Source organism: Accipiter gentilis, chromosome 18 (genome assembly GCF_929443795.1).
Source record: "Accipiter gentilis chromosome 18, bAccGen1.1, whole genome shotgun sequence".
NCBI lineage: Eukaryota > Metazoa > Chordata > Aves > Accipitriformes > Accipitridae > Astur > Astur gentilis.
Window position 1 is genome coordinate 20576372 of NC_064897.1, and position 14907 is coordinate 20591278.

The window sequence follows — 14907 nt, forward strand, 5'->3', positions numbered from 1 at the left end:
TTGTTTTAAGAAAGAAAAAGAAAGTAGGTGGGTTTCTGATAATGGCCTTGAGGAGGTACATTGTAGAGGTGGCTCGAATGCTTGATTTGTTCCTTTGCTTGCTGTTTGCATTTTCCCTTCTGGCTGCAATGGACAGGCTTTTTGTCCCCCCCCCCCCCCCCCCTCCCCCCCCTCCTCCATGTCCTGTACAGATTCTGGTTCCAGATCCCCCAAACAGACCCCCTGTTCCCCTTCCCAAATGGCAGTAGGTAGGTGCAACTGTATGTTCATTCAACCTCTAAGGTATGATGCTGAAGTTAAGAGTTGGATGGAAGAGCCATGTGAGAGAAAAGCTTTCCCATCACTGTGAGAAAGAACGAAGCAATACAGAGTCCGGTGGAGATGTGAGTGCCATGTTGGACTCAGCTCTACCTTGGCACTGGCATTAATTTGAGATTATATATATATATATAATTATATATACATATATATGCATGTATAGGTATACATAGACATATATATATATATGTATGTGTGTGTGTGTATTTGTTTGCTCTTTGTTTTAGCACACTGTCCCATTCTCAGGTCTAGATTTGGGGTAGTTGGTCCTGGGGACAGGTTGGACGGAAGGGGCCAGAGTGCAGAAGAAGCCAGAGATAAGAGTGAGGCCCAGGCCCCCCCACGCACAGAACATGGACCAGCCATAGCCATGGCTGATGTCGTCGGGAAGTCCGTACAGGTAGCGGGGGTAGCGGGAGAGCTCAAAGTTGATTCCAGCCACGCACGTGCACAGTGAAATGATGCAGAAGGTTCCTGGAGGAGAGCGGGAAGGGGAGAAGGAGGGAAGAAAAAAACAGAGAAGTTAGAAGAGTGATAGACATACCACTTCCCAAGTCGCCTGAGAAGAGCTGGTGCAAGCAGTAAGGAAACACCTAAGGGAAGATTTTCGTATAGGAAGTGGCTTAGTCTAGCGGCTCCATGGGGAAAGAACTGAGTGCCACCAGAGCCTTGAATATTGATCTGATGCTGAACAGAGCTGTATGGAGAAACTTCAACAAGAACAGTTTTTTCATTACGAGCACTCCCTTGGGAACCAGCATGCTTCATGAAACCATTGATTTTTCTGGAATCCAGCTGTAGACAAATACAGAGTGAATCATCATGTTTCAATACCTCTTTTGGGGAAAAAAGCTTGAATTTTTTGTTTAATTTCATTTTTTCAGTGATGTATTTTATAGATGAAAATAGTACAAAATACTTGACATATTCTGGCTCTGTTGAAAGATACATTTGAAATTACTTGGGAGATTTTTTTCAGGCTCTTCTTCTATCAAAATCTGAAATCTTTCATTATACACTCCCCTTTTAAATATCACTGTCAAAATCTTAAAATCCCTTACAAAATTCATATTCTGCTCTCTGCATGAATCCAGTCCCAATTTAGATGCCCTCTGCAGTGTTGGGGAAATCTTCAAAATATCCTGTTCTTGTTTTCCATCTCTGCAAGCAATATTTCATTTCTTCCTGGGAACACGGTGAGGACAGGCTTCATAACTCTGTCAGGTGGTAAGTGTTATGGAAAGACACACATATCAGATGAGAGGCTGAACCTTAGCCCACCCAGATGAATCTAATTTTGATCTTTGGCCTCCAGCTTCATCAAAGTTAAACTCTGAGCTCCTGAAATGTCACAGTTGCCACCCACACACCAAATAATGGATAACTACAGATGTTACGAGCCTGTCTCAAGAGACAATAACTAAAATCAACATAAAGTTGGTAGTTTATTTTTCCTCTCTAATTCCTTCCTGCGTGGGCCTCTCTGAGTTGCCTGGAGAGCCGTGGGCACAGAAGGCAACAACCTACAGGACATGTGCTATAGTAACACACATGGTCGGTCCCGTGTGTCGTCCCGCTGTTCATGCACAGATCAGTAGCACGCTACGTGTGCTACCAGTGCAGCAAGTCCTGCGTCTGTTCACTAGCAGCTGCTGGTGAGGAATCTCCTACTCCTCCTGGTCCCATCCCTAGGATAGCATGTACCTCCAAAGCAGTCACTGCCAGCCTAGTTTTAGTGTCAAGCTCCTTTCCTCTGGTGTCCTTGCCTCCTTCTACTCCTTCCTGCCCCTGCTTCTCCTTCTCTTCAGCAACACTTTTCCTGATGTTTCTCTGCTGCTTTGCTCTTTTTAGCTGCAGCTGTATTGAAGAAATTGATTTTAGACTCCTCACTCTGAGGACACAGGTAAGATTATATGGTGAATGTGCCTGGACTTAGGCTCAGAAACTGGGGTCATTTGTAGGAACATATATACACCACCGAAAATGTGTGGACTTTCCACCATACCCACCTCCTTTACTTAGTAGGAACATCACACAGGTCTAGAACCTGCAGACAAATCTCTATCATGGACCTGCTGTGAGACCACCATCATGGCCCTCCCTGTTCCCTCTTCTGATCACTGCTTTGTCTATTTGGACTGTCTTTTCTCCAATGTGTTTTGGAGTGCCACTTGTAGATATTCTCTGTTGTAAAGGTCAGGGAATATGGGAACTCTGGGTTCCTCCCCTAATGCTGTATATAGCTGCCAGATGGCCCAGGTTATTCATAAGTACTCGTATTATGATAGTGCCACAGGGTACCAGTGAGGACCAGCGAGCTGCTGCAGTAGGTAATATGCCTATTTAAATAAAACCAGCCTTCTTGCCTCTCACCAGCACCCAATTAGTCTACTATCAGTGCTCTGGACTTTTGCAGAAGCCTTGTGAGATCCCAGGCTCTGGAGCTTTTCTTCAGAGATGTCCTACACTAATTCAAAGCACAGAGCAGGATAGATGGGGAGGTCTCTCTCCCAGAATCCCTTAGTCCAAAAATTGGGTTGTTTGATTAGAAACCACACACCCCTTTCCATGTTGTACCATGTCACTTAGGTTATCCAGTAGCATGACAGTGTCTGGCAAGAACGCGGTTGTTCCCTTTGTGACATGCCAACGTGACTAAGTACATTGTGGGATCAGGGAAAAAAGGATCCATCACAGCCACTGTGCTCTGAACCAAGCTCTGTGGTTCATTTCAAATGGCTGTGGTAAGAAAATTACATGAAAGGCCTTTCTTTGCTAGCAAGAACATGATAATTTCAGCTCTCTCGAAATACAAGATTGTTAAGAGAGGTGGGTGGAAAAATCTGTGCGGCCAGACTGAAGCTGCGTTTGCTAAGTACAAAAAAGAAGGAAATAACTCTGGATTTCAAATACTCCCTGTGCTTTCACACTTTGCCTTGGCTGTTTTGATCACAAACTCTTCCATGCAATGAGAGTTGCTTACTCTTTGTATTCGAGCAATGCCCAATATATTGGCACTCAAGCTTGCTGGGGGTATTCTGCCCCATAACAAACAAACAATAAAGAAGAATGAGTAACAACAATAAAGAATAAAGCAAATCACAAGCATGAGACTTCTTTACAATAGGCTGTCCCTGTCCTGCCCCTTCGCTGGAGAATGTGCTAATCCCACGATGACAAATAATGACTGCCATGCACGTTAGAGGATGCATAGTACAGTCCTCAGCCAGTCACTCCCCTGTGCTTCTGCAGGATGTCTTGTATGGCACAGGTTTATCAGCCTCCCTAGTGCTGTTCATTACAGACACAAAAAAATGCCATTTTATACCACCTAGAGGAATCTTTATGGCCATTATACGAGTCCTATGTGTTGTTTGTATTCAGCCAAGCAAAGAAGTTCCCACTTGTAGTTAATCTGGCCTCTCACCAGGAGGGTTACTGATGAAAACTGAGCACGGTTACTACCTCACGACTGTTCGGTAGCTTTTCCTCATGAACTGGCAATCGTAACACAAAGGATCATCCTTGCAAATTGCGTGATTGTTGGCCATCATAGTGAAGGAGTCATGGGTGGAAGGGATACAGAAACTGAGCTTACACTTGGAAATGTAGCCTCTGCTAGTTTGGGTGAGACACGGAGCTGGGATGGCAGGAGGGACGCTGTCGCTCCTGCCCATGACACTGCCTACACTATGGACACTGTGCTTCAGAGGCAGCGGGACTGCAGCAAGTCATGAGCATCCCCAATGCTGAGATTCTTTTTCTCCCCAGAAAATAAACTGAACCCTTATTCACTTTCCTGACAGGTTCTTGCTGTCAGAGAGTTGCCCCCCTACATGTGCACTAATGCCCCAGATCCCTGGGCAGCCGCAGAAACACAAACTTTAATTTCTTTGTGAAAAACACTCCCCGTAACTCTGGCCCAAGCAGATGACCAGACCTGAAGGCTGGTGGTCCAGCCGTGGCACTGGCACACAGAATGTGAATGACAGGCAGTAATAAGAGCTCACTGGAGATGTGCTGCTACGCGAGCTGGACAGGGGAGATAAAGACCGTCTCCTTCAGCAGCTGGGGAGAGCAGAACACGCTAAGTTCTTTGCGCTGGGATTTACACATTATCATCCGAAGCGAAACACTAATGAATGAGACAAGGCAAAAGCAGTGTTTTTGGCAAAGGAAATTCATGTGTCACTGCAAAATGCTTCCGTCAGGTGAGAGATGAAACTTCATGTAAAGCTCTGTCGGTGCCACAGAAGCTGCTGTCTGACATGTAGTCAAACCTCCATCCTTACTCCTTATCAGACAGCCGCCCTTCCTCTTGGGCTGGCTTTGCCAGTGCCTGTCCTGCTAACGGACTGATGATCAACAGCGGTTTGAGCAGCTAAGATATTAAATACCTCATGGCTATCTTGTGTTTTTCTTCTTATATATTACAGAAGAAGAATATTAAACGTTACACTGAATGTCTCTTCCATTTAGACTTGAAGTTTAGGACAGAGATGAACTTATTTGTTATATATGTGTATAAGATTGGGGTCCTGCCATTGTGGCTGCAAAGGCAGACATGGTCAGGAGAGGGATGGCTGGGAAAGGGAATATCATTATTGATCAAAGCCTAATCTGATGTGGATTATGAGTCAAAGCCCTTTACTGTACCTGTTTTCAAGCATGATTGTATCAAACAGAGCCACGGGCCTCTGCTGCTAGGAATTTTTTTTTTTTTTTTGTAAACATCCCTTTTCTTTCTGATCATCCCTGCTGTGCGAGGGGCTGCAATGCCTCCATTTGCAGTTTTCAAACCTCACCTCCAGGGGAGAGCAGAACTGCTTGTGAGTGAACCGATTTAAACACAAACAGGCTCAAACCACCCATACCAAATGTGTTTGAATATTGCCTTATGCTAGTGCCCCCCCTGAACCATGTCAGAAGCCACATCCTTCACCCACAGACCTGGCTCAGCTTCCTCCGCGCTAGAGCTTGAGGGATTTCACAGGGTCCGGGGTGTTTTGTGAGACAAGAACTGCTGCCTTTCTTAGATATACTGCAAAGGTGAGCCTTCATGGTGCTGGTGCGCAGACCCCACTGGCAGGAGCTTCATCTAAACATCCTCCCCCCTAATGTTAGGGATGAGGTGTCTGACTGTAGCCTGAAGGAGACATCGCCAATTTGAAGTCAAGGAAAATCCAAAAAGCCACTAATTAAAATGATCTGGGCACCAGGCCCACCTCTGAGACCCTCCTCTCTACAAATCATTTTTCTCATTATTTAGAAAACATTTCTTCCACGACTGACGGAATGACGCTCGTTCCCTTCCCCCACAACAGGCAGAAATGACTCACGAACTAACTGTACTGTCAGATGTATAAAGTAAACAAACAAAAATCCTCTTCTTCTCCCCTTCTGTTTTTTTTCCAGAGATAGAAATGTCAAGTATTACTTATAAACACTAGTAGATAAAAAGAGAAACACAAAGGTATGGATTTTAAGATGTCCTCTGAAACTATGCAGTTCTCACATAAATGTGAATCTCCTCCACCTTTTAAAGTATTTCTGGTAGCTGCGATTGATGGCAATTTGTGGCCACTAATGCCTTTGGAAGGAGTGCTGTTTATTTAATTATCATCACTTTTTTATTATAGGGTTATGGGGAAAAAAATCTCACAAGTGAAACAACATTATCTTTACTTTCTCTCTGCCCTGCTAGCTTTTACTACTTTCAAGGTACATCAAACAAACAAATAAAATGAGGTCTGATCCTAAAGTGGAGTGTGTACCATTAGCTATTTAAATTATATCACAATCAAATGAAATTATTAAAGAATAAACTGAATTCCCTCCCAACACAGTGATGACAAAAGCCTTTTGGAGGGAGCAGCTTTGCAGTAAACTCCTTCTGTGCATGGATTAAACGCCTCAGCAGCACGCAGCTCTTGAGAACACTTTATTGCTCTGTGCATACACGCACAGAATATAAATTATTGCTTAATTATGTACTGTTCCAGCAGAAGCAGCTTGCAGCATCACCGATAGGTTGCAGAATAGCAAGGGGTTTACTGGAAAATTGCCCTTATAAAAAAAGCCGAGATGGAAAGACGAAGTCTGACTGGGTGATGGAGATTCAGTGCGGTGTCCTTGTCAGACCATATACCCACCTGGGTTGGAACTTAATGCATTTTTATTTTATACAATGAGCCAGAGTAAACTGCGGGGTCTATAGTGGTGCTATGATATTGCATTATAGCCACTGTCAGAATGTGGTTTGCATTTGGCCTTTGGCCTCCTACCTCAAAATGTACCAGCGATATCCACACCACACCAGAGCTGTACGCCTGCTGTGTGTTACTCAGCAGCGGTGCCTGTCTATTGAATTGCCACTGCACAAGCCATAATATGTTATGGCACCAGAGGACTAGGTATCCTCTGTCATGACTGCAGATACTTAATGGGTACCATCCTTAGGCTCATGTAAATCAGTATAGTATATGGAACAATATTACAGCAGTTGAGGGCTGATCTCCACTTTGCTATGCTGATACAACTGACAGTCAGTCTATATTGCACTTTATAGCACCCTGCAGATTTGCACGTGGTGACATTTCTGCTGCCACATCCCACAGTGCGTGGGACGGTACTGGGAGCGGATATCCATGCTGTACACTATGGCAGCCAGTGAGCACCAGCTATTACCAAGCACCCTCTCACGTTGTGAGTTGGCATGTAAGGCAAAAGCAACACTACTTAGCTAAAGGCACATTGCTTTGATAAAATGGACTAGGGAGAAATAGAGGAGTTGATCAAAGCCTGAGTTGAATAACCCTCTGATTACTTTAGCAATAGTGATTCCTATGACCCACCCAAAATAATCTAGCCATAATAAAGTGGCCTGACTACAGCCATTAAGCAAACATAATGGCTCATGAACTTGCAGCCACAATGGAGGAGGCAGCAAAAACTGTGCCAGTTGTAGTAGTGGGATGTGATTCAGTATTTTCCTGGGAGCAGAAGGGAAAGGAAGGAAGAGGATCTCTCAATGTCAAAATGAAGAAACATCCTAATCAAAGGTTAGTGAAATTATCCCATCCCTGTGCTGGCAAGCACCATGCTTTGCAACACACAGAGGCTGCCGGCCAGTTTATTTCATCCCCTGCAGTATGGACTGCCCAGGATGGCCCAGGCAGAGGCTAAAAGATTAAATGGAAGGGGGCACCGGAGGTCTGGGGAAACTCGAGTGACTCCATCGCATCTCAGATTTGCCAGATGACAAGACACATAAGTTTAGTATCAAACTGTACCTCAGGCAGGTGCTTCCCAGCCTAGGCATTTGCCAGAGCTGAAGAGAAACTTGTGGGGTCAGGCTGGGTTTGCCTTGTCACAGGACATCTCCCATAGCATGGGAAATCTGTGCACCACATTGCGTTTGGTTTTTTAGCAACCAGGTCATTCTGCCTCTCTCCACGCAAGGTCTTTTTCTTCCAGTCAAAAAATGGAGCCTCTTTCAGAAGGAACCTCAGAGAGTTTGTGGAATCTTTCTTTTGTAGGAAACCTTCAATTGCTGAAAAATCTTCAGACATGTTCTTCAAGACAAGTGAGACTGGAGAACAGACACAGCACAAACAAATTCAGTGCAGCCTTCTTCCATGTTGACTGGTGTGTGCCACTAAAAACACTCTCAGAGGGAATACTTTCAGTGCTGAAAGGGTAGAATTACTTGCACGTCTTTTTAATTGTTCTGTTTGCTGAAGGCACTACTAAAGGAGATGTTGGGAGCTCTGGGTGATGGTGGTAGCTACCCAATGTGGATATTTTCCCCTTCAGGTGCTGGAGAGAAGCCTATCCATTAATTTTTTTCAAGTGACCAAAGGACTCCTTGCTTGTACAACTTTCAGTTGTTTGTACTGAATGTGAACTGAGGATCTTTACTGTAAAAGGCTCTGGGCTCTATTACTGTTTCCCTGAGGTGACCTGGCAGAAACAGCAAAATCCTTTCTGTATGTGCTAAGTGATACAGGTATTGAGATATACTAGCCAGAAATCAAAACAAGATGTAACTGTCTTGTCAAAAAGGACTACTTAGTGCAGGCCAACCCTATGAAGTTTACATCATTCATGTGAATGCTTGCAAGCAACAAAGTACCCTGACCCTGTACCGCCTTCAAGTATCACATGCTGGAATCCTCTTTCCTGTTGCAGAGGAAATACCTCTGCAGCCTCTGTAGCCCCCACGAATATGTTGGCATGACTCGTCCCTGTATCGCCTGGAAGACCTGGGTTGGGCAGAAATGAGGAAGGCCCCACTCATCTAGTTTCTGTCAGGTCTGGCTGCTTTCTCTGTGGAGTTTCCAGTGGCCACTTGGACTCTGTCCAGGCAGATTAGACCAAGCAAGCGTAGCAGTGATTTGTCCAAGGGGAATGTTGTTTTTTCTAAGTTGACAACCTGAGGAGCCAAGAAGGTGAATCTAAACCTTGGTTCAGCCTCTGCATTTAGCAAGATCTGCCACACACAGAAATTTGCTCCCCTTTCTCTCTGTGAAGAATTCTTTCTGTCTACCAAATCATGCCAGTATTACTCTTCCTTCTGTTGCATGTGCAGTCTTCTTTCCTCTTTGATGCCAGGCATGCAAAAAACTCAGCAAACTTTTTCTTTTTTTTTATAAAAACCAACCCAATAATAAATGCCAGATTTGTTTTCGTTGTCTTCCTTTGGCCTTGATGCATCTTGCCATTGGAATTCAGGAGCCAGCAACAGATCAAAGACCTGATGACATTATTAAGGGATAAGTAACAAGCATGGAATTTTAAAATACACATAACTTGTTTTCCAAGGCTGTGGGTGGGAAAGTCTTTTGTATTTCTGTCGGATCTGTCTCCCCTACTTTGCTCCTACTTTAATTCACCTTCTGTCAGCCCGCCCAAAGACCTACTGACATCCCTGAGAAGCAAACTGGATTGCATGCCCTTCATAGACTACGCTAGGTTTTCTGTTCTTGTAACTCTAGAAGGTATTGATGCTTCTGTCAGTACCTCCTGTCCTGGTGAGGGAGAAATTACAAGTCAGCATAGCTGACTTAAAATGAACACGCACAGGAATACGAAGAGTTCTTTTTGCTGAAAAGCCAGAGCGAGCTGACTCCTTAATTTACTGTATGCCAAATTCAGGGAGACAAATTTGAGTTAAGAATGGAAAACAATGAGTTTATAGGTGGACATATAATACTTGCCCTGTCTTTTTCTCCAGACTGTGAGATCTCTGCACCTCTTATGAAGCCTTTCCTCTCCTTCTCTTAAATGCCAGTGCTCTTATGTGATCAGGTACAAGGTTGCCAGAACTGGTTGTGTTGGTATTTCTCCCCCCAGCATGCAAGTGCACATCTAGGAGCACCAGAAGCGAGCCACAGGAAAAAAACCCCACAACATCCAACACATTTGAAGGTTGACTTTGAAGTCAGCTGATAATGTTTCCATGGAGATCAAATGCTATGGAGTTGACAATGAATTCTCTTGTTGTGCCTTTCCTTCCAGGAAAAAAAACCAACCCACCTCTAAATGACTACACCATACAGCACAGCTGTGTTATTGATTTGAACCCCCCCCCCCCCCACATTTCTATATCCCACCCCCATCCACCCCCATTCTCTTATGGAGGTGTTAACTGCTAGGTCCCAGCTTTTCAGGGCTAGGTCTGCCAGTATTGACCTAAAGAATCAGCTATATTCCTGAAGTATTGGAAAAAAATAGCATCTAATGAAAACAGTATTCTGTGAGAAGGACGTAATTCTGCTTTTGTAGGAGATGAAGAGATGTCTGTTATGAGGAGTATTACAACACAAAATTATAAAAGAGCATTTCAATGGCTGGTACACAGTGATACACAGATGCCTGTACAGTGAAAGCAGGCAATCTTTCATATTTCCAGAAAGTCTCCTATTTCCTTTTCAAAATGGATGCCAGCATTAATAAATAAATGCAAAATATGTTCTCAGTGCACCAGTAAGCATAGAAAAGTACTAGAAGTAAAGACGTAACAAGCTACCCTAGTTCTGCCTTTTAAGCGTAATGTACTGCGAGCCTTGTCAGGCTGTCAGCTGAGCAATTGCTTTCTGGCTTGGAAATGCTAAACAGGCCACCCTGGCATCATACTAAAACCCCAAAAGGTGGTGAAGGGTGTGTATGTCTGCATGGATGATTTCCTACATGTTTATTTTTGGAGTGAAAATAGGAAATCAGGTAACATTCAAAAGGAAAGTGATACCAATTTCTAAAAGCTGATTACTGATGGTTAGTTGGTCAGGATGAAGAAGCACGTCCAGTCCTATCCACGTATGCGGACTGGTCATGTGTATGCCCAGTGGACCTATACCCATATATATGTATCTGGACATGTATCCATCAGTGTCCAGGTTTTGAAATACATAAGAAAAGAAGGGCCACCCTTTAGGCCCCAGAAACATAGACTAAAACAAGACCAAAGAACATGACCTGTGAGCCTGTCTGTGAGGGATACCGCAAGCTGTGCAGGAGAGACCTGTCTGAAGAGAGAGGGACTGACAAATCCTGAAAGCAATGAAAAAGGACATTTTTAAAAACAGGCTAACTCTTATTACCTTAACGGGCATGCATTTGGCCTTGTTACGTTACTGCCTGGTGGGCACTAAGGCACGAAGGCTGCATGGCCGCTCCGAGCTCTGGGTCTCATCACACACAGGTCCATAAAGACCTTCATCAGCTCCTTTTCTGCCTTCCACAACACCACTGTAATGTGTGTGAGGGTTTTAAACAATCAAGAGCCGTAGAGAGGTTTAAACATTTAAAACCTATTAATGCTGTACATTAACTCAAGTTCATTCCAATTCAAGGCCTTAAATCACTTTAGAGCATAATGCAAAATTTAACCAAAAGCGTAAGTAGGAACAGGAGTGTACATGTGTGGTGTGGGAGGCACAGCAGAGGGGGAACTGACCTTGTCGCGCTGAGGCTTGTTTCAAAGACTTTCATAACCAATTTATGGCATCTCTTGATACAACCCAGCCTTTGTCTCCATCTGGAGGTCAATCCACATGAATAAGTTCTTGCTGTGGTCTGCAAGGAGTTTTGCTAAATTCCTAAGTTCCTCTGCAGTCATCACTAATTTAGTATCTCCTGCAGGATTAAAACATGATCGGCATCTCATTTTTTCCAGTGATCCAACTTTTTTTGAATTATAAATGCTTGTCAAACTGGCAAAATGTACTATGCCTTTGTGAAAAGTATATTTATGTCAAGCTTCACAGCTCAGATTACAGCCACTTATTGTAGACCTCTGTTTTTGTAAAGATCACGTGCTGTTGCTTAAGATCTGTGTGCATACACTTGTGTGCACACGTATGCATTTGCACTTGTCTTTCCATGTGGAAAAAAAGATTTTATATAAACTTTCTAGTGCTATTCCTTTTAGGAAAGAAGCACAAGAAAATGGATTTTCAAAGAATAAAGTTGTGGAACAGAAAAAAATAAATATGATCACAGAAATTCTCTTCCAACTTCAGTGTTGTGATTGATCATGTCACCACAAGAGAACATCTTGAAGAATGGGTAGAGACCTTGATTATTAGTGAGAAATAGAACTCCTAGGTGCCCTGTGAGAACCACTGTATTTCCAGATGAACTCCAAAGAATGTCTTTTACTTTCTCTTTTTATTTATCTTCCTCTTTGCCTCCACTTGGCAGCTGCTGTGATGGTACTTCATAACTGCCTAGATGTCAATCAGAGAGCTTTGCCTTACACATGCTGTATTAAATTGCTCCATTTTTGTTTCTTAAATTATTCGGCAGCGGAATGATTATTTTGAGATGGCAGGACCACAGTTGTGTAGAATAAACACTCTTATTTTCTACTGCTTGTGCTATTTTCAAAGTACAGTGAGTTAAATTTGGGACTCAAATGACTCAACAGCTGGTAACGATCCATGGCTGCAAATACACAGATGCCTCAGTTGTCATCTACTAACATATGCACAGCACAGGCGAAGGAAGCACAGCACACAGGCTTGGGGATTTTGAAGACAAGACTCTCTGTGGAGGCGGGGAGTGAAAGAGGATACAGACGTGTGCGGCGCATCTGTACTGACAACTGTGCTGCACGGGCTCCCAAGCCCTGTTTGGAAGTCCCATTTTTTGCTGGGGTTTGCATCCCTCAGTATCAGCCTGGTCATCAACTCCTGGACACAGCGAGTGGTGCTCTGGCAGCTGCTGGGCTCTTGGCAGGGACTGGCACAAAGCCCTGAGCGCGTCCTTGTCCCCCCGGCACCTTGCGACAGACCTGCGTGAAGCGTTGCGTGGCCGGGGCAAGAGAAGGTGACCCGGTGTAAACGGTCAGTCCATCCTCTGGCTGCGGGACTAAGAAAGCAGTTTGTTGACTTACCCCTGGACTGAGGGAAGGAATATTCTGGATATATTTCTGAGAAGGGAGGAGGATGGAGATGATTTATAAAAGGTTGTTTCTCCCTGGATTAGAATACAAAAGCAGAATGCACTCACACATTCCAAAGTGGGTTGTTCTTTATTTCTTCAATAAACATCCTTTCTTGCATATCTGAAATAAAGCGTTAAATTGTGCCAGTACACCTGTATAACTTTATTTTTTTCTTCCCTCTCACACATCTTTCCTGCCTGCTTATCTCTGCCGCAGCAGCCAGCACTGGAAAGAATAGGTGCTCACCTCTGCTGTGGGAAAAGGTTTGAAGCTTTTGTAACCTTGACCTAAGTCCTGTGAGTATGGATGGGCTGCGAAGAGCAATGTCTCTGCACCACTCTTAGGTGAGTCAGAAGAAACCCAAATCAGCGGCAGAAGTGGAGCTGGCAAATGGCACTCAAATCCCCCAGACTGGCAGATCATCATGGAGCTAAGGGAGGAGGAGAGGATGAAAGAAATTCCTGATGTTTCTGAAAGCAAATGCTAGGACAGAAAATCAGAGAGGAAAAACTCCATAGCACTGCTGTATGTGTACAGCAAGACTTTCAGGCCTTTAAGTCCCAGTAAAAAAAGGGAATTTCAGACACCCAAGCAAAGCCCCCAGCCCAGTATTTCATGCAAAAATGTCACTAGACAAAGACAAGAAATGAGCTGCTGTGTGAGACTACAGATCATTTTATTACAGATCTGCATGGTGAAGTTAAATCACACGAATAAGGGCATTTAGCAGCTGGAATAATTTTCAAATAGACTAATTAGAGACTGAATTATTAATGGTAAAATTTATAATTGGCTCAAAGCAAGGTTACAGCAAGAAACACACTTGACTTTGCAAAGAATAATGAATATTTGCAAGCCTAGTAAAATTATATGCTTCTCTAAGGAAACTGTTAGCAAATGGGGAAAAAACCCTGAAGTGATCCTAAAGTGCATGCCACAAGACAAAACTGGCAGAGACCAGATAAGAGTGAGGAGAACAGGTAAAACAGTAAACAAGTGCAGAGATGATTTATTGCGTTTATTTGCAGTAAATTTGGAACAAAATAAGACAATGCAGCAGTCTTTCCCTGAAGGGCTGCCTTCTTAGGCATGCAGTAAACCCCCTAACAATTTCACTGAAATGTGTTCTCGGTACAAATTACAGACTTACAAAAGGAAAATGCATGAATGTGCAGCTGAAGGACAGAGCTCTGATAAGGATGATAAAACGTCATTCTTTGTGGGTCTTTTAATACATTTACAAAGGCAAGCGATGTAGCTTCGGCCGAGGATGTAATTCGGCCAGGGAGAATTTTGTGCTGAAGCAAGTACCAGAACAAGATATTGAAAGTGCCATTCTGTATTTCCAGCTGGGACAAGGGACAACAGTACAGCAGGGAGGTGCACCGGGTAGGGAAGGGAGGGATGCAACCACTGATGAAACACTGGGACGTGCCACCATGGGCCAGTCCTGCCACCCCTCTTTCCCCATGGCAGGCACTGCTGATGAGGAGAAGGGTTTTGAAGCATTTACATACAAAGTCAGCCTTGGCCTCAAAACTAGAAATAAAGCAAGCCACGTGATGTTTCAAAAGAGCTGACTGAAATAAAATCAGATCTGAACTGGGAAAACAACAGGCTATCAGAGATTGTCTTTAAAAGCTGATTTTATAAAGCAAGTACAGTAACAGAAGGTGTGGGTTTGCATGGTTGTGGAAAGACAATCAACCTTGCAGAATCTGAGATGCTGAAACAAGAAAATCCTATGAATGAATGCACTGGAGAGCAGGTAGAAAAACCGATAGTTAGATGGATATATAGCTTGTCTGCTCATCATGATACAGGACATATTCTTAAACAACTTGTTGAAGAACTGTAAGGAGGGATTCCTGAAGGTACAGGAATTTGCCGTGGTAGAGTTGCCAGTGTGCCAATTCATAGCATCCCAACTCTTTGGAGCTGGAAGTAAAACTGAAATTTGACCTTGACCTGGTAATGATATTAGCTGCTGTTGAGCAAGGAAAGACACCAACCAAATGAATTGACAGGCTTGCCATCATAATAAAACCAAACAAGTCGAGGGTTTGAATACTTTCAAAAGAACTTCTCAAAGCCAGAAAATGTGAGCACTGCTTCCTGGGAACTGATGAGGAGGTCATGTC

At 43.7% G+C, this 14907-nt stretch overlaps 1 protein-coding gene across 1 annotated transcript in view; it reads right to left on the reverse strand.

The window, feature by feature from the left end:
- Positions 1–516: 516 nt before the first annotated feature.
- Positions 517–14907, reverse strand: part of TMEM178B (transmembrane protein 178B) — a 219466-nt gene continuing 205075 nt past the window's right edge. The window contains exon 4 of the mRNA XM_049821555.1: positions 517–792. Within this exon, the coding sequence (XP_049677512.1) occupies positions 542–792 (251 nt within the window). The 3' untranslated portion in view covers positions 517–541. The remainder of the gene's footprint in view (positions 793–14907) is intronic.